The following is a 16841-nucleotide window of genomic DNA, read 5'->3' as shown; positions in this document are numbered from 1 at the left end:
ACCCCTCCGTTGACCCCTCCATCTGTCTGGCCGTCCCCTCCAGCCCCCCTCACCCCTCCCTCCCTTGACCCTTCCATCCCTTGAGCCCCCCATTGGCCCCTCCACCCTCCCTTGACTCCCCCAACCCCCTCCCGAGGGGGGGTGTGTCCCGCCCCCCGCCCCTCCCCCGGCCCCGCCCCCCACCGCGCGCCATCTCCTATTTCGGTGCGAAGCCGCCGCGCGCCGCCCCCCCTCCCTCTCCCTCCCCCCGCCCCGCGCCCTGCGCTGCGCCCGCGTCAGCGCTGACGCGGCCGCCCCCCCTCCCCCCGCCATCAACCAGCGAAGGGGCGGGGCGGGGCTAAGGGAGTGACGCGGTGGTGACGTCAGGGCCCGCGCGGTCCATATAAGGGGCGGGCGGGCGGCGCGGCCGCGGCGCGAGGATGCTCCGCTCCACCAAAGGCGCCTCCAAGGCGCGGAGGGACCAGATCAACGCCGAGATCCGCGCCCTGCGAGACCTCCTGCCGCTGCCCGAGGGTGATCGGCCTCGTCTCTCCTACCTGCACGTCATGGCCCTCGCCTGCATCTACACCCGCAAGGGCGCCTGCCTCCGTCCCGGTGGGTCCGCCGGCTTTCGCGGCGTCGGGATGGGGAACGGGGCTGGGAGGGAGCGGTTGGGTCGGGGTGGGTGTAGGGACTGGGATGGGGGTTAGAGCTGGGATGGGGGGAGGAAGCGGTATTGGGATGGCAGGGAGCGTTGGGGTGGGAATGGGCATCGAGATCGGGATGGGAACAGGTTGGGACCAGGTATTGGGACCGGGATGGGACCAGGCATTGGCACTGGGATTGGACAGGGCACTGCCACCGGGATGGGACTGGGCACCGGGTGGGACCGGGTATTGGGATCGGGATGGGACCGGGCACTGGGACTGGGCATTGGCATCGGGATGGGACTGGGCACCGGGATGGGACTGGGCATTGGCATCGGGATGGGACCGGGCACCGGGATGGGACCGGGCATAGGCACAGGACGGGGCATTAGCCCCGATGTGGAACCGGGGAATGGCACCGGGATGGGACTGGCCACCAGCATTAGGACGGGGACAGGGAGCTGTCGGGAGCCGGGGGGACTGGGCTGAGCAGCGAGAGAGGGATGGGACCGGGCTGGGAGCGGGGAACGGGGAGCCGAGACCGGGGCTGGAGGAAAGAGGCGGCAGCGGGACGGGGGTGGGCACCGGGAGAGGGGACAACCAGCCTGGGAACGGGACGGGGACCGGGATGGGGACGGGGACGGGGACGGGGTGGGATCAGCACCGCGGGCGGGGACAGGGAACGCGGTCAGCACCACGGACAGCGGCGCGCGCGGGGGGTGGCGGGTGTCAGCACCGCGGACAGCGGCGGGGACCGGGACAGGGACCGGGATCGGGGACTGGGATCAAGGACCGGTGATAGGGACCGGGATCAGGGACCATGATCTGGGACCGGGATCACAGACCAGGGACAGGGATCAGGATCGGGGACCGGGACAAGCACCAGGATCAGGGACCGGGATCGGGGACTGGGATCAGGGATCAGGATCGGGGACCAGTGATAGGGACCAGGATCGGGGATCGGGATCAGGGATCGGGGACCGGGATTGGGATCAGGGACCGGTGGTAGGGACCGGGATCAGGGACCATGATCTGGGACCAGGATCACGGACCAGAGACAGGGATCAGGATCGGGGACGGGGACAAGGACCAGGATCAGGGACCGGGCTCGGGGACCGGGCTCGGGAACCAGGATCAGGCACCGGGATCGGGAACCAGGGACAGAGACGGGATCGGGGACTGGGACAGGGATCATGATCAGGGACCAGGGACAGGGATCAGGGTCAGGGACCAGGGACGGAGACCAGGATTGGCGACCGGGACAGGGGCCGGGATCAGGGACCGGGGACAGGGACCGGGATTGGCGACCGGGACAGGGACCGGGATCAGGGACCGGGGACAGGGACCGGGATCAGGGCTGGGACAGGGGGACCGGGACCGGGACCGGGACCGGTGACAGGTACCGGTGACAGGGACCAGGATCAGGAACCGGGACCAGGACCGAGACCGGGACCAGGGACAGGGATCAGGACTGGGATGAGAGCACCGGGACAGGGACCGGGGATCAGGGACAGGGACAGGGACTGGGGACTCCCATGGGTCCACCTGGGCGATGCTGTGGGTCCTGCCAGGGCTACCACGGGTCCACGTGGGCAAGGCTATGGGTGCCACCGGTGACTCCATGGGTGGTGCTTTGGGTGCTGGGACCACCTGGGTGCCCCAGGGCTGTGGGGGAACCCTGCGGGCGAGGCGGCGGGTGCTGGCTGGGTGCTGACGTGTGTCCCCATGCAGGCCCAACGCGGGGAGCACCCATGGAGCTGCTGGGGGGGCCGGAACTGGCCGACCTGGTGGCCTCGCTGCCCGGGTTCCTGCTGGCCGTCACCCGCGAGGGGAAGCTGGTCGGCGTCACCGACAACGTCGCGCAGCACCTGGGGCACTCCATGGTGGGCACCTGCACGTGGGGAGGGGGTTGGGTGTCGGGTGGGTGCCGGGTGCTGGGTGCTGATCCTCCCGCCTCCTCTTCCCCCCCATGCAGGTGGACCTGGTGGCACAAGGTGACAGCATCTACGACCTGCTGGATCCAGCTGACCACCCGTTGGTGCGACATCAGCTCAACCTGCCCGGGCCCCCCCAGGCAGGTGGGTGGGGGGTCCTTGGGGGGCAGGGTCTGAGGCAGGGTCCTGGGAGGGGTGGAGAGATGGAGGGATGGAAGGACAGAGGGAAGGATGGATGGAGAGAGGGTTGGAAGGATCAAGGGATGGAGGGATGGATGGATGGGTGCATGGATGGATGGACAGATGGGTGGATGGAAGGATGGAAAGACAGATGGGTGGACGGATGGACGGATGGATGGATGGATGGATGGATGGATGGATGGATGGATGGAAAGATGGAAGGCTGGCTGGCTGGCTGGAGGGATAGACAGAAGGATGGAGGGATGGATGGAGGGATGGATGGAGGCCAGACAGACCAACGGAGTCCCCCTCTCCCCCAGAGCGCCTCTTCCGCTGCCGCTTCACCACCTCGCGGGCCTCGCGCCGTCCCAGCGCCGGGCGGAAGCTGGTGCTGCTGCGGGGCCGCTTCCAGGCCCCCCCTGGACCCCCCGGGGCTTCTCCGGGGCTTTTCGTCGCCTTCTGCGCCCCACTGGATCCCCCACCCTGGCCCTGCCCCGACTGCCTGCTCCTGCCCGCCTTCCAGAGCCGCCATGCCCGCGACCTCGCCCTGCTCGACGTCTCTGATAGGTGAGGACCCGGGCGTCCGGGAGGGGACCCAGGAGTTGTGGGGGAGACCCAGGCATCCGGGGGGGGGACCCAGGAGTTCAGTGGACCCGGGCGTTTGGGGGTACACAGGTGTTTGGGGGGACCCAGGAGTTGGGGGGCACCCAGGCATCCAAGACCCACGTGTCTGAGGGGACACCAGGCATCTGGGAGGGGACCCAGACGCCCAAGGGGGACCAAGGTGTCCAGGGGGGACCCAGGAGTTCAGGGGGACCCAGGCACTTGGCAGAACCCAGGTATCTGGGGGGACCCAGGTGTCCAGGAGGGACCCAGGTGTCTGAGGGGACACCAGGCATCTGGGAGGGGACGCAGGCGTCCAGGAGGGGACCCAGGAGTTGAGGGGGGACCCAGGCATTTTGGGGACACACTAGGCATCCAGGAGGGACGCAGGTGTCTCAGGGGACACCAGACATCTGGGGTGGGACCCAGGCACCCGAAGAGGGGACCTGGGTGCGGGCAGGTGAGGGACCCTGTCGTGTTGTCCCACAGCGTCCTGATCCACCTGGGCTACGGGCGGGGGGAGCTCCTGGGTCGCTCTTGGTACCGGCTCCTGCACCCCGAGGACCTTGGCCACGTCGCCCGCCAGCACCTCCGCCTCGGTGAGTGTCCCCTGGGGTCTCCCTGTGTCCCTCCCACAACTGTCCCTTGGGTTCCCTGACATCTCCCTGTCCCCACTGGGTCCACTGGGGTCTCCGTGCTCCCCCCTATCTGTCCCCAAAGTCCCCTGGGGTCTTCCTGTCCCCTGACTGTCCCCTGTCCCCAAGGTTGTCCCCCATCACCCTGGGTGTTCCTTGGGTCCCCTGCTGTCACTCTGTGCCCTCCAGCATCCTTGGTGTCCTACGTACCCCCTGGGGTCCTTCAGAGCCCTGTTGACCCCTGTCCCCTTTGACGTCCCCCTGTCCCCATCCACCCCAGTTGTCCCTGCTGATGTCCCAATGTCCCCATCCGCCCCAGTTCTCCCCGTTGACATCCCCCTGTCCCCATCCACCCCAGCTGTCCCTGTTGATGTCCCAATGTCCCCATCCCACCAACCGCCCCCACCTCCCCCCATCCTCACTGATGTCCCCCCTGTCCCCACAGCGGGAGCAGGGGCAGAGGTGCGAGGGGAGCTGGTGACACGGCTGCAGCGCAAGGATGGCCTGGGCTGGACATGGGTCTACGCCCGCCTGCGCCCCGAGGGCCCGGCCCTGCTCGCCCACAACTTCGTCATCAGGTGAGTGGACCCAGGCATCCGGGTGGCCCCAGCTCACTCCAGGGGACCCGGGCATCTGGGTGGCCCCACGTTCTCAGGGCCGGGAGACCCAAGCATCCAGGTGGCCCCAGGGAACCCAGGCATCTGGGAGGTCCCACCAGCCCCAGGGGACCCAAGTGCCCCCTCACCCCCAAGGGAAGCCCAATATTTGGCTACCTTCCACCCCATACGGGACCCAGGCATCCAGGAGCTCCCCACCCCTTATGGGATCTGTGGGTCCCAGCACCCTCCACTCCCCTGGGGGGACCCAGGCATTAAGGGTCACCCCAGGCCGCCCCATAACCCCCTCATTTCTCCCACAGCGAGGCTGAGGCCTGGTGCCTGCGGCAGCAGCTGGCAGCCGAGGCCCCCCCGGGCCCCCCTGAACCCTTCGGCCCCGGCCTTGACTTGCCCGGTGCTGGCATCGGAGCTGGTGGGGACCTGGGTGTCGGCGCCAGTCCCGGCATTGGCCTTGGTGTTGGTCCTGGCGTTGGCTCCAGTGTTGACCTCAGTGTTGGATCCGGGCTTGGAGACGACGTTGGAGCTAACGTTGGTGTCAGCATTGGCCTTGGCCTTGGCGTTGACGTTGGGTGCACCGTTGGAGCCGATGTTGGACATGGTCTTGGAGCCGGCCTTGGGGCCAATGTTGACCCTGGTCTTGGAGCCAACATGGGACCTGGTCTTGACACCAACATGGCGTCTGGTCTTGGAGCTGCTGTCGGACACGGTCTTGGAGGCAATGCTGGAGCCAACGTTGACCCTGGTCTTGGAGCCGGTGTTGGAGTGAATGTTGGATGTGGTCTTGGAGATGGTGTTGGACATGGTCTCGGCACTGATGTCGGTGGCGGAGTTGGGATTGGTGTGGGAGCTGGCATCAGAGTCAACGTTGGCCTTGGCGTGACAGCCGGTGCCAGTGCCGATGTTGGCCCCAACCTGGGGGCTGATATTGGAGCTGCTCTCGGAGCCGGTGCCAGAGATGACATTGGAGCTGGTCTCCAAGCCAATGGTGGAGTAGACGTTGGCCCCAGTCTCGGAGCTGGCGTCGCACTCAGCGTCGGGGCCAACATTGGACCTGGTCTCGGTGGTGGTGTCAGAGCCAGCGTTGGGCTTGGCATTGGGGCTGTTGGCCCCGCTCTTCCATCTGATGTTGGTGCCGGTGTTGGAGTCGCCGTTGGTGCCAGCGTTGGAGCCAACCTAGGTGCTGGAGTTGGCACCGGTGTCGGAGTTGGCCTTGGAGCCAACGTTGGAGCCAACGTTGGCTCCAGTCTTGGATCCTCTGTTGGACTTGGCCTTGGAGCTGCTCTTGGAGCCAACGTTGGCTCCACTCTTTCATCTGGTGTTGGACCTGGTGTTGGACTTGCCGTTGGAGCTGCTGTTGGAGCTGGCGTTGGCTCTTCTCTTGGATCTGGTGTTGGACTTGCCATTGGAGCTGGTGTTGGAGCCAACGTTGGCTCTTCTCTTGGATCCAGTGTTGGACTTGCCATCGGAGCTGGTGTTGGAGCCAACGTTGGCTCTTCTCTTGGATCCGGTGTTGGACTTGCCGTCGGAGCTGGTGTTGGAGCCAACGTTGGTGCTGCTCTTGGATCTGATGTTGACGTTGGTGTTGGACTTGGTGTTGGAACCAACGTTGGCTCTGCTCTTGCATCTGATGTAGGATCCGGCGTTGGACTTGGCATTGGAGCTGCTGTTGGAGCCAACATTGGTGCCAGTGTTGGCTCCGGTCTTGGATCTGGCGTTGGACTTGGCCTGGGAGCCAACGTTGGCTCCACCGTTGGCTCAGCTCCTGGATCTGATGTTGGTGCCGGCATCGGACTTGCTGTCGGAGCCAGCGTTGGAGCCAGCAGTGGCTCTGCCCTTGGATTCGCTGTTGGAGCCGCGCTTGGTGCCAATGTCTGCTCCGGGCTTGGTCCCGACATCGGCACCTCTGTTGGACTCAGCCTTGGAGCCAACATGGGAGCCAACATTGACTCCACCCTTGGAACCGGCGTTGATGCTGCCATTGGACTTGGCGTGGGAGCCACTATTGGATCCGGTGTTGGATCTGGCGTTGGACTTGGTGCTGGAGCTGCCGTTGGAGCCAACGCTGGCTCTACCCTTGGATCCACCATTGGCCTTGGCCCCAGCCTTGACCCTACTCTTGGATCCGGTGTTGGCCTCAGTGTTGGAGCTGCTGTTGGAGCCAACGGTGGCACCGGACTCGGCACTGGACTCGGCCTTGGGGCCAACCTCACCCCCAGCATCGGCTCCTCCTTGGGCCCCGCCATCGGCGCCACCCTTGGAGCCACCAGCAGAGCCAACGCCGCTGTGGGTTTGGCCGTAGGCGCCCGCCTGGTGCCGGGCCTGGGGGTCCCCGAGACGCCAGGGGGAGCCACTGAGACCTGGACCCCCCCCTACACCCCCCGGCAAGCTCCGCCCTTCGCCTTCGGCCCCCCGGAACCCCCCGAAGCAGCCACCGAAAAATTACCGCCGAGTCCTGAGAGTCCCGGGGGGCTCCCGGGTGGGACCCCCGGGTCCCTCCTCACCCCCGAGACGTCACCGCCCCCACCCCCGCCGGCACCCCCCGGCCCAGCTTTGCGTCGCCTGCTCCAAGGATTGGCCGCCGCCGCCGCCACCACCACCGGCGTCAACCGCGGGGGACCCAGGCGTTCGGGGGGGACCCCCAGCCCCCGCCCGCCCCCCCCGCCCCGGTCGCCCCGCGACCCCTTCGCTGAGTTGTATCAACTCCCCCAAAGCCGCCTCCAGGACGCCTTCCGCCAAGGTAGGGGGTCCGGGCGCCTTGGTCCCTTTTTCGGGGGGGGGCACCCATGGGGATGGGGGGGGGGGGGTGGTGGAGTGGTGGGGGGGTGACCCCTGGGGTGGGGAGGGCGGCCGGATGCCTGGGTCCCGTCATAGGGGGGTGTCATGGTCCCCAGTGGGGTTGCGGGGGTGGGGGGGGGGGGGGGAAGTCAGGGGGCCTGGACGCCTGGGTCCCTTTTGGGGGGGGGGCACCCATGGGGTGGGGGGGTGACCCCTGGGGTGGGGAGGGCGGCCAGATGCCTGGGTCTCATTTTAGGGGGGTGTCTGGGTCCCCGGCGGGGTGGGGGGTGGTGGTGGTGGTGGGGGGTGAAATTGGGGGTCCCAGATGCCTGGGTCCCTTGGGTGGGGACCGGGGGGTGGGGTGGGGGGGGGGTTGGTGGCCCGGACATTGGGTCCCTGACGTGTCCCCCCCCCCCCGCTCCCCCGCAGCCGGAAGCCAGCGCGCCCCGTCCTTCTGAACTAAGTCTGTGACGCGACTTGCCCCCAGTATGGCATATTGTCATTGTCACCCCGGCCCGGTGCCACCGTCCCCCAGGCCCCGGCCGTGTCCCCTTTCCCCCCCCACCGCCGCCCCCCCCCGGGGCCTTTCGTGCTAATTTAACTCGTAACGAGTCTCTAAGGTAATTGGGGGGGGGCTGGTGGCCTCCCCCCTCCCCCAGCCCGGACGCCTGGGTCCCCATCCCCTGTTGTCCCCAAACACCCCCACCCCACCCCCCCCCCCCCCAACTCTGGGACCTGTCCCCAAATTTTGTGTCAGTGGGTGGCTTGGACCCACCTGTAGGAGCCACCCCCAAAGTGTCCCCATCCCTTGTCACCCACCTTGTCCCTGTCACCCACCCTGTCCTCGTGTCCCTGGGGTCTGCGTTTTTGGCAGAGTCCCCCCCAAAAGCGTGTGTGTGTCACCCCCAATGTCCCCAACCCAAGGGACCGAGACACGATGTGGCTTGATGTCCCCAACGACCCTGACCTGAGTGATGGGGACATCGTAGCTTGACGGCCCGATGACCCCAATGTCCCCAACTCATGGGGCTGAGGCACAATGTGGCTCAATGTCCCCAGTGTCCCCAACCCAAAGGATGGAGACACACCGTGGCCCGATGTCCCCAGTGTCCCCAACCCAAAGGATGGAGACACGCCATGGCCCGATGTCCCCAGTGTCCCCAACCCAAAGGATGGAGACACGCCATGGCCTGATGTCCCCAATGTCCCCAAAGTGGGGATGTGGGCACCCATTGCCCCAAGCCATGGGGGCATGGCTCGATGTCCCCAGTGTCCCGAAGGCCCTCAAGTCCCTCGAGGGACTGTGAGATGTCGTGGCCTGATGTCCCCAATGTCCCCAACTTGAGTGACATTGTGGCTCAGTGTCCCCAGTGACCCCAACATCCCCAGTGCCCCTGACATCCCCAGTGTCCCCAATGTCCCCAAGGTCCCTGATGTCCCCAACATCCCTAATGTCCCCAACGTCCCTGATGTCCCCAACGTCCCCGATGTCCCCAACGTCCCCCACCCAAGACATCGAGACACGTCGCAGCGCGATGTCACCGAGCCTGAGGGACTGAGACTCATCACAACTCGATGTCCCCAACGTCCCCGAGGGACCTCATCACTGCTGTGACCCAAAGGACCGAGACCTGGCACAGCTCAGTGTCCCCAGAGTGTCCCCGAAGGATGTGGACACCACCTGAAAGGACTGAGACATGTCACAGCCCAATGTCCCCAAGGGACACGGGCACCTCGTCGTCACCTCGGCTGGAGGGACTGAGACACATTGTGGCTTGATGTCCCCAATGTCCCCAAGGGACTTGGGACCTCGTCATTGCCTTGGATCAACAGACTGAGACACATCATAGCCTGATGTCCCCAATGTCCCCAACCCAAAGGACTGAGACCTGTTGTGGCCCGATGTCCCCAACATTTCCGATGTCCCCAAAGGATGTGGGACATCGTCATCGTCCTGGATCAAGGGATGGAGACCCACCACAGCCCGATGTCCCCAGTGTCTCCATTGTCCTTGAAGGAGGTGGGACACTGTCACCACCCTGGCTCGAGGGACAGACACCCACCACGGCCAGATGTCCCCAACGCCCCCGATGTCCCCAAAGGATGTGGGACATCGTCACCGCCCCAGCTCAAGGGACTGAGACCCATCACAGCCTGATGTCCCCAATGTCCCCCTGGTGTCCCCAACATCCCTCGTGTCCCCAGGGGCTGTGGGACATTGTCATCGCTCTTGACTCAAGGGATGGAGACCCACCACAGCCTGAAGTCCCCGATGTCCCCACCGTGAGGGACTGGCCCCCATTGTCCCCCATGTCCCCACCCAAGGGACTGAGACACGTGGTGGCCCGACAGCCCCCACCTCCCCGATGTCCCCAACGTCCCCTGGAGGCGCCGCTGCCACCGACACCACCCCCCCCCCCCCCCCCCCCGCCCCCGGCAATAAAGTGGCCCCCAACATCCCTGCGCCCGCGGCAGCTTCTTTCCAGGGACCCAGAGGTCGGGGGGGAGGAATGACAGGAATTTGGGGGGGGGGGGGGGGCAGGAGTTTTGGGGGGGACCCAGGAGTTTGGGGGGGACCCAAACATCCGGGGGGGGGGGGGACAGGAATTCGAGAGGGTGGGGGGGCAGGAGTTTTGGGGGGGACCCGGGAATTTTGGGGGGGAACCCAGGAGTTTGGGGGGGACCCAAACATCCGGGGGGGGGGGGGGGACAGGAATTCGGGAGGGTGGGGGGGCAGGAGTTTTGGGGGGGACCCGGGAATTTTGGGGGGGAACCCAGGAGTTCGGGGAGGACTCAAGCGTCCGGGGGGGACCCAGGAGTTCAGGGCGGGGGGGGGGGGGGGGGGGAAACCCAGGAATTGTGGGGGGGACCCGACCCAGGAGCTCGGGGGGGACCCAAGAATTCGGGGGGGGGGGATCCAGGCGTTTTTTTGGGGGGGGGGGGGGGGAACTCAGGCGTCCGGGGGCGGGAACCCAGGAATTCGGGGGGACCCAGGGCTCCGAGCGGGGCGTGGTCCAGGCCCCCGCCAGGCCCCGCCCCTCCCCTCCGCCCAACCCCATGGCCACGCCCCCTCCTGCCCGTGGCCACGCCCCCTCCGCCCGCCCGCCTCCCCCCCCCCCGCGCATGCGCGGCTCCTCCCGGCGACGCGGCGGCGGTGAGCTCCCGGCCCCAAACTGGGCCCAGTTCCCCCCCCCCCACCCCAACCCAAACTGGGCCCAGTTCCCTCCCCAGGCTGGGCTCACTGCCCCACCCCCCCACCCCCTTAACCCTCAAACTGGGCCCAGTCCCCCTTCCCCACCCCCGAACTGGGCCCGGTGACACCCCCCCCCCCCCCCGCCTCCGCCCCGGACTGGACCCAGTATCCCCTTGCACCGCTCCCAGCGCCCGTACTGGTCCCAGTAACCCCCCCCCCCCGCCTTGCTGGTCCCACTCGCCCCCTCAACAGGTCTCAGCACCTCCGTGCTGCTTCCAGTACCGAGACTGGTCCCAGTAACTCCCTGTACTGGTCCCAGCGTCCATACTGGTCCCAGTAGCCCCATACTGGTCCCAGTGACCCCATCGCGCTCCCAGCATGCCGTACCGGTCCCGGCTCAGCACTGGTCCCAGTGTCCCCCCCCACTCTCCCAGTACACACCTATTTACCATCCCAGTGACCCCCAGTACCCTCCCAGTACCCTCCCAGTAGCCCCAGAAGCCCCCCAGCGCCCCCCAGTCCCCTCCCAGTCCTCTCCCAGTGCCCCCAGAAGCCACCCAAACCCCTCCCAGCCCCCTCCCAGTAGCCCCAGAAGCCCCCCCAACCCCTTACCAGTCCCCTCCCAGTAGCCCCCAGTCCAGGACTGGGGCTGGGGGGATCAGCAGGCGATGGGCCAGGGGCGGCTACTGGGGGGCTGTGCCTGGCTACTGGGGGGGCTGGCCCTGCTGCAGACCCTCTACCTGCGAGCCCTGCCCCCACCCCGCCCTCCCCTCCTGCCCCGCCGCCCCCCCCGCCCCCCCCCCATGACCCCCCCCCGGGGGGTGCTGGACACTTCGGGGACCTTCCGGGTTTATCGTGACATTTTGGGTCCCCCCCCTCTTTGGGACCCCCCCGAATTAATCCTGGCCACCCACGGCACCCCGGGACGGGTGGCGGGGACTTTAGGGGGGGCGGTGGGGGGGGCAATTTGGGGGGGTCCCCTCTCGGTGGCCGTTTTTGGGGTCCCCAGGGAAGGGTTGGAAGAGCTGGTGGCAATTTTGGGGGGGCCCTGCCGGGGGTTACGGCCCCGTCTGCGGCTCCACGTGGTGGTGGGGGCAGCTGCGCCCCCCCCGCCGCCCCCCCTCCTTGTATCCCCCAACTCCAGCCCCCCAACCCCGGGGAGATGTCGGGGGGCCCTCCGGCGTCTGGCGACCACCGACCCCCCCAGTTACACTTTGGGGGTGCCGTACCCCGGGAATCTCTTGCGGAATGTGGCTTGGGAGGGGGCAGCTGGGAAAAATGGCCCCCCCCCCCAAAAAAAAGGGGGTCCTGGCCCCCCAAAAATTGGGGGGCGGTTCGTGTTGCTGGTGGATGCCGACGTGGTGCCCAGTCGGGGTCTGCGGGAGGGATTCCTGAGGCTCCTGCGGGAGGGGGGGGCCGGAAGGGGTTTGGGGGACCCCCCAGCTGGGGGGGCCGCAAAAATTTTGGGGGAGCCTCCAGGGCAGAGGGGCGAAGAACTTGGGGGGGACCCCAACATCTTGGGGGCTCCAGGGGGTTTGGGGGACCCTAAAGCTTTGGGGGCTCCGGGCGTCTTGGGGACCCCCCCGCCATGGAGGGCTCCTGATGGTCCTGGTGGCCTCAGGGTCCCCCACACCCTGGCCCCCCGCCACGTCCCTGGTGTCCCCAGTGACCCCAGGGTGCTCAATGCCCTGGAGGTCCCCCGCAGGGTGGGTGTCGCCGATGTCCCAGGTGTCCCCAATGTCCCCAGTGCCCTGGAGCTCCCCAAGGGCTTCCATCACCCAAGTGTCCCCAAGGGCTTCCATGACCCAGGTGTCCCCAATGCCCTGGAAGACCCCAATGCCCTGGAGGTCCCCAAGGGCTTCCATGACCCAGGTGTCCCCAACACCTTGGAATTCCCCAACACCTTGGAAGACCCCAACACCCTGAAGGACCCCAACACCCTGGAGGACCCCAAAGACCCAGGTGCCACCACAGCGTCCTGGGACCAGGTGGTGTTCGTGCTGCCAGCCTTCGAGGTCCGCACGGGGACACGGGTGCCAGGGACGAAGGCAGAGCTTCTGCAGCTCTTGGGGACGGGGGACGCCCGGCCCTTCTATGGGACACTGTGTCCCCGGTGCCAAGCACCCACGGACTACGGGCGCTGGTGGGCGCTGCCACTCGCCCCCCACCTGCGCGTGGCCTACGAGGTCCCATGGCGGGACCCATGGGAGCCCTTCTACGTGGGGCCGGCCCACAGCGTCCCACCCTTCGATGAGCGCTTCCTCCAGTACGGCTTCAACCGCATCAGCCAGGTGCCGTGGGGCTGTGGGGTGGCCATGGGGGCTTGGGGGGTGGCTGTGGTGACCGTAGGATGGGCGTGGGTGCTGTGGGGTGGCCATGCGGCCTGAGGGTGGCTGTGGTGATCCATGGGGGCTGAGGGTGCTGTGGGGTAGCCATGGTGACCGTAGGGTGGCCACGGGGGTTGGGGGTGCTGTGGGGTGGCCACTGTGGGTATGAGGTGGCCATTGGTGACCATAGGATGGCCATGGGGTTTGAGGGTGCTGTGGGGTGGCCATGGGGATCATGGGGTGGCCATGGGGCCTGAGGTGGCTGTGGTGACCCATGGGGGCTGAGGGTGCTGTGGGGTGGCCATGGGGACTGAAGGTGCTGTGGGGTGGCCATGGTGACCGTAGGGTGGCCACGGGGGTTGGGGGTGCTGTGGGGTGGCCACTGTGGGTATGAGGTGGCCATTGGTGACCATAGGATGGCCATGGGGTTTGAGGGTGCTGTGGGGTGGCCATGGGGATCATGGGGTGGCCATGGGGCCTGAGGTGGCTGTGGTGACCCATGGGGGCTGAGGGTGCTGTGGGGTGGCCATGGGGACTGAAGGTGCTGTGGGGTGGCCATGGTGACCGTAGGGTGGCCACGGGGGTTGGGGGTGCTGTGGGGTGGCCACTGTGGGTATGAGGTGGCCATTGGTGACCATAGGATGGCCATGGGGTTTGAGGGTGCTGTGGGGTGGCCATGGGGATCATGGGGTGGCCATGGGGCCTGAGGTGGCTGTGGTGACCCATGGGGGCTGAGGGTGCTGTGGGGTGGCCATGGGGACTGAAGGTGCTGTGGGGTGGCCATGGTGACCGTAGGGTGGCCACGGGGGTTGGGGGTGCTGTGGGGTGGCCACTGTGGGTATGAGGTGGCCATTGGTGACCATAGGATGGCCATGGGGTTTGAGGGTGCTGTGGGGTGGCCATGGGGATCATGGGGTGGCCATGGGGCCTGAGGTGGCTGTGGTGACCCATGGGGGCTGAGGGTGCTGTGGGGTGGCCATGGGGACTGAAGGTGCTGTGGGGTGGCCATGGTGACCGTAGGGTGGCCACGGGGGTTGGGGGTGCTGTGGGGTGGCCACTGTGGGTATGAGGTGGCCATTGGTGACCATAGGATGGCCATGGGGTTTGAGGGTGCTGTGGGGTGGCCATGGGGATCATGGGGTGGCCATGGGGCCTGAGGTGGCTGTGGTGACCCATGGGGGCTGAGGGTGCTGTGGGGTGGCCATGGGGACTGAAGGTGCTGTGGGGTGGCCATGGTGACCGTAGGGTGGCCACGGGGGTTGGGGGTGCTGTGGGGTGGCCACTGTGGGTATGAGGTGGCCATTGGTGACCATAGGATGGCCATGGGGTTTGAGGGTGCTGTGGGGTGGCCATGGGGATCATGGGGTGGCCATGGGGCCTGAGGTGGCTGTGGTGACCCATGGGGGCTGAGGGTGCTGTGGGGTGGCCATGGGGACTGAAGGTGCTGTGGGGTGGCCATGGGGACTGTAGGGTGGCCACGGGGCTTGGGGGTGCTGTGGGGTGGCCATGGGGATCATGGGGTGGCCATGGGGTGGCCATGGTGACCACAGGGTGGCCATTGGGGGCTGTTGGTGCTGTGGGGTGGCCGCGGGTGCTATGGGGCGGTCATGGGGCTACAGGTGGTCTTAGGGGGACCATGGGTGCTACAGAGGATCTGTGGGTGCTAGGGGGGGGTCTGCGGGTGCTGTGGTGGTCTGTGGGTCCTCTGGGGGTCTATGGGTGCTATAGAGGATCTATGGGTGCTCTGGGGGATCTATGGGTGCTCTAAGGCATCAGTGGGTGCTGTAAAGGGTCTGTGGGTCCTCTGTGGGTGTGTGGGTGCTGTAGAGGATTTATGGGTGCTATGGGGGGGGTCTATGGGTGCCATGGGTGCCACCTTTCCCCCCGCCCCCCCCCCCCCTCCAGGCCTGTGAGCTGCACGTGGCCGGGTTCCGCTTCGTGGTGCTGGACGGGGCCTTCGTGGTCCATCGGGGCTTCAAGGAGGCCGGGGGCTTCCACGGAGGGCGCGAGGCCGAGCTGGGGCGCAACCGCCAGCTCTTCCGACGCTTCCGCGACGCCCTGCGCCAGCGCTACCCCCGCTCGCCCCGACGCTGCTGACACCCCCCGCCCCCCCCCGGGGACGCCGGCACGCCTGGGTCCCCCTTGGACGTCAGGGTCCCCTCTGCCAGGACACCTGGGTCCCCTACACCCGGACGTCTGGGACCCTTCTGGCACTGGACGTGGGTCTTCTCCACCTGGACACCGGAGTCCCCTCCGCCGGGACACCTGGGTCCCCTCTGCCCTGGATGCCCGGGTCCCTTCCGCATGGGACACTCGGGTCCCCTCCACCCGGATGCCTGGGTCCCTCCGGACACTTGGGACCCCCTCCACCCAGACGCCTGGGTCCCTCCCCGGACACCCGGGTCCCCAGTAAAGAGTTTTTTCCACCCAAATCGCTGCCACCGGCGGGCGCGGCGCGGCGCGGGAGGGCGGGGGAGGAGGGGGGGCGGAGATAATGCAAATCGAGGGGCGGGACATGACCATGAAGGGCTGCAATGGCCGCGCAGGAGGCGGCGATGGGGCGTGGCTATGCAAATCGAGGGGGGCGGTGTTTTGCGGAGGGAGGGATAGGAGGGGCGGGGCTTATGTAAATAAAAAGGGGCGTGGTCACGCTAATGAAGGACTGGAGGGGGTTGATGGGAGCTGCCGATGCGCAGGAATTCGGGGTGCAGCGGCGGGGTCGGTGCCCCGAAACCGGCCGGGAGCGCAGGGGGGGTTGGGGGGTGGAGGTGGAGAAGAGCTGGGGGGGTTCGGTGTGGGAAAAACGGAGTCACCGCGACGTCGGGGTGGGTGGTTGTCCGTGGGGTGCGGTGGGGGCGGAACCCCACGCATCGCTTCTCGGCCTTTTGGCTAAGATCAAGTGTAGTATCTGTTCTTATCAGTTTAATATCTGATACGTCCTCGATGAGAGGACTTTATATTAAACGGATTTTTGGGCTCGGGAGTTGGACCCGGAGCTTGCTCCCTCCGCTCCGCGCATCGTCCCGGTATTGCAGTGCCTCCGGGAACGGTGCACACACACACACCCCCCCCCCCCCACCACGGGGACCTTTAGCTGGTTAAAGACAGAACGTTCCCGATCGCTCCGAGGGGGCTCCCGGGGCTCTCCCGCTGTGCCCCGCTCTCCGGCCGCCGGTGAGCTGAGCTGGGCCCCTCCTTCTCCTGAGCGGGGACCCCCATTCCTCCTCCTCCTCCTCACCAGTGACCCCCTTCCTCCTCGACACCGAGGTGACCCCCCGGAGGGACAGATGCCACCCCGAGGGACCCGCCCGAGCTCCGAGTGGGTCCGGGCGAACCCCCTGAGCTTCAACCAGGCCAAGAGCACGGTCCGGCGCCGGGGGAGACCCCCCCCCCCCCGCCCCCCCCCCCGCCCTGGGGCCGTCGGAAGGACACGGAGCTGTCGGAGTGGGGGCCGGAGGAGGCCCCGGAGATGCTGGGAGGGCTGGAGCCCCTCTGCCGTGGGGCCGGGCTGAGCTGGGGGGGGTTCAGCCCGGAGAAGAGAAGGCTCCGGGGAGACCTTCCAGCCCCTAAAGGAGCTCCGGGAAAACTGGGGAGGGACTCGGGATCAGGGAGGGGAGCCACGGGACGAGGAGGAAAGGTTTTAAGCTAAAAGAGGGGAGATTTAGGCGAGGTATTAGGAAGAAATTCTTTCCTGAACGGCCTGGGGTGGCAGCGACGCCTCCCAATGGCGGCGGTGGGTGGCCAACATGGCGGACGGGCGGGGGGAGAACTACAACTCCCAGCGTGCTCCGCGGCCAACGTGGCCGCCGCCAGGCTCAGAACTACGACTCCCAGCGTCCCCCGCGCGGCCCCCCCCCCCCCCCCCACCGGGGAGCCAGCGCCCCCTGGCGGCTCGGAGGGGCTGCGGATGGCGCCCTGCGCGCCCCCCCCCCCCCCCCCCGGGGGAGATTC

At 67.3% G+C, this 16841-nt stretch overlaps 2 protein-coding genes and 1 non-coding gene across 3 annotated transcripts; all 3 read left to right on the top strand.

Moving 5' to 3' along the window:
- The first annotated feature begins 378 nt into the window (after positions 1-378).
- Positions 379-9823, top strand: LOC141737145 (uncharacterized). The gene is made up of 8 exons (XM_074571765.1): positions 379-594; positions 2358-2509; positions 2602-2704; positions 3061-3307; positions 3833-3942; positions 4424-4556; positions 4898-7332; positions 7800-9823. Exons 1-8 carry the CDS (start codon positions 420-422, stop codon positions 7826-7828), a joined length of 3384 nt encoding a protein of 1127 aa, XP_074427866.1. The 5' UTR covers positions 379-419; the 3' UTR covers positions 7829-9823.
- A 1258-nt stretch (positions 9824-11081) lies between these two features.
- On the top strand, positions 11082-15322 carry B4GAT1 (beta-1,4-glucuronyltransferase 1). Its single transcript, XM_074571764.1, has 2 exons — positions 11082-12854; positions 14796-15322. The coding sequence occupies exons 1-2, from the start codon at positions 11232-11234 to the stop codon at positions 14985-14987; spliced, it is 1815 nt and encodes a 604-aa protein (XP_074427865.1). The 5' UTR covers positions 11082-11231; the 3' UTR covers positions 14988-15322.
- Positions 15323-15759: 437 nt separating this feature from the next.
- Positions 15760-15950, top strand: LOC141737147 (U2 spliceosomal RNA). Its single transcript, XR_012585149.1, has one exon. It is a non-coding gene; the product is annotated as a U2 spliceosomal RNA (small nuclear RNA).
- The last annotated feature ends 891 nt before the right edge of the window (positions 15951-16841 follow it).

This window comes from Larus michahellis, unplaced genomic scaffold (assembly GCF_964199755.1).
Source record: "Larus michahellis unplaced genomic scaffold, bLarMic1.1 SCAFFOLD_435, whole genome shotgun sequence".
NCBI lineage: Eukaryota > Metazoa > Chordata > Aves > Charadriiformes > Laridae > Larus > Larus michahellis.
The sequence above is the reverse complement of the archived record's forward strand: the minus strand, read 5'-3'. Positions and strand labels throughout refer to the sequence as shown.

Excerpts from the sequence above, each read along its gene's own strand:
- LOC141737145 (XM_074571765.1), top strand. The coding sequence starts at position 420 with ATGCTCCGCTCCACCAAAGGCGCCTCCAAGGCGCGGAGGGACCAGATC. Across the intron at positions 3,943-4,423 it reads CCGCCAGCACCTCCGCCTCG|CGGGAGCAGGGGCAGAGGTG; the intron begins GTGAGTGTCCCC and ends CTGTCCCCACAG. Across the intron at positions 4,557-4,897 it reads GCCCACAACTTCGTCATCAG|CGAGGCTGAGGCCTGGTGCC; the intron begins GTGAGTGGACCC and ends TTTCTCCCACAG.
- B4GAT1 (XM_074571764.1), top strand. The coding sequence starts at position 11,232 with ATGGGCCAGGGGCGGCTACTGGGGGGCTGTGCCTGGCTACTGGGGGGG. Across the intron at positions 12,855-14,795 it reads GCTTCAACCGCATCAGCCAG|GCCTGTGAGCTGCACGTGGC; the intron begins GTGCCGTGGGGC and ends CCCCCCCTCCAG.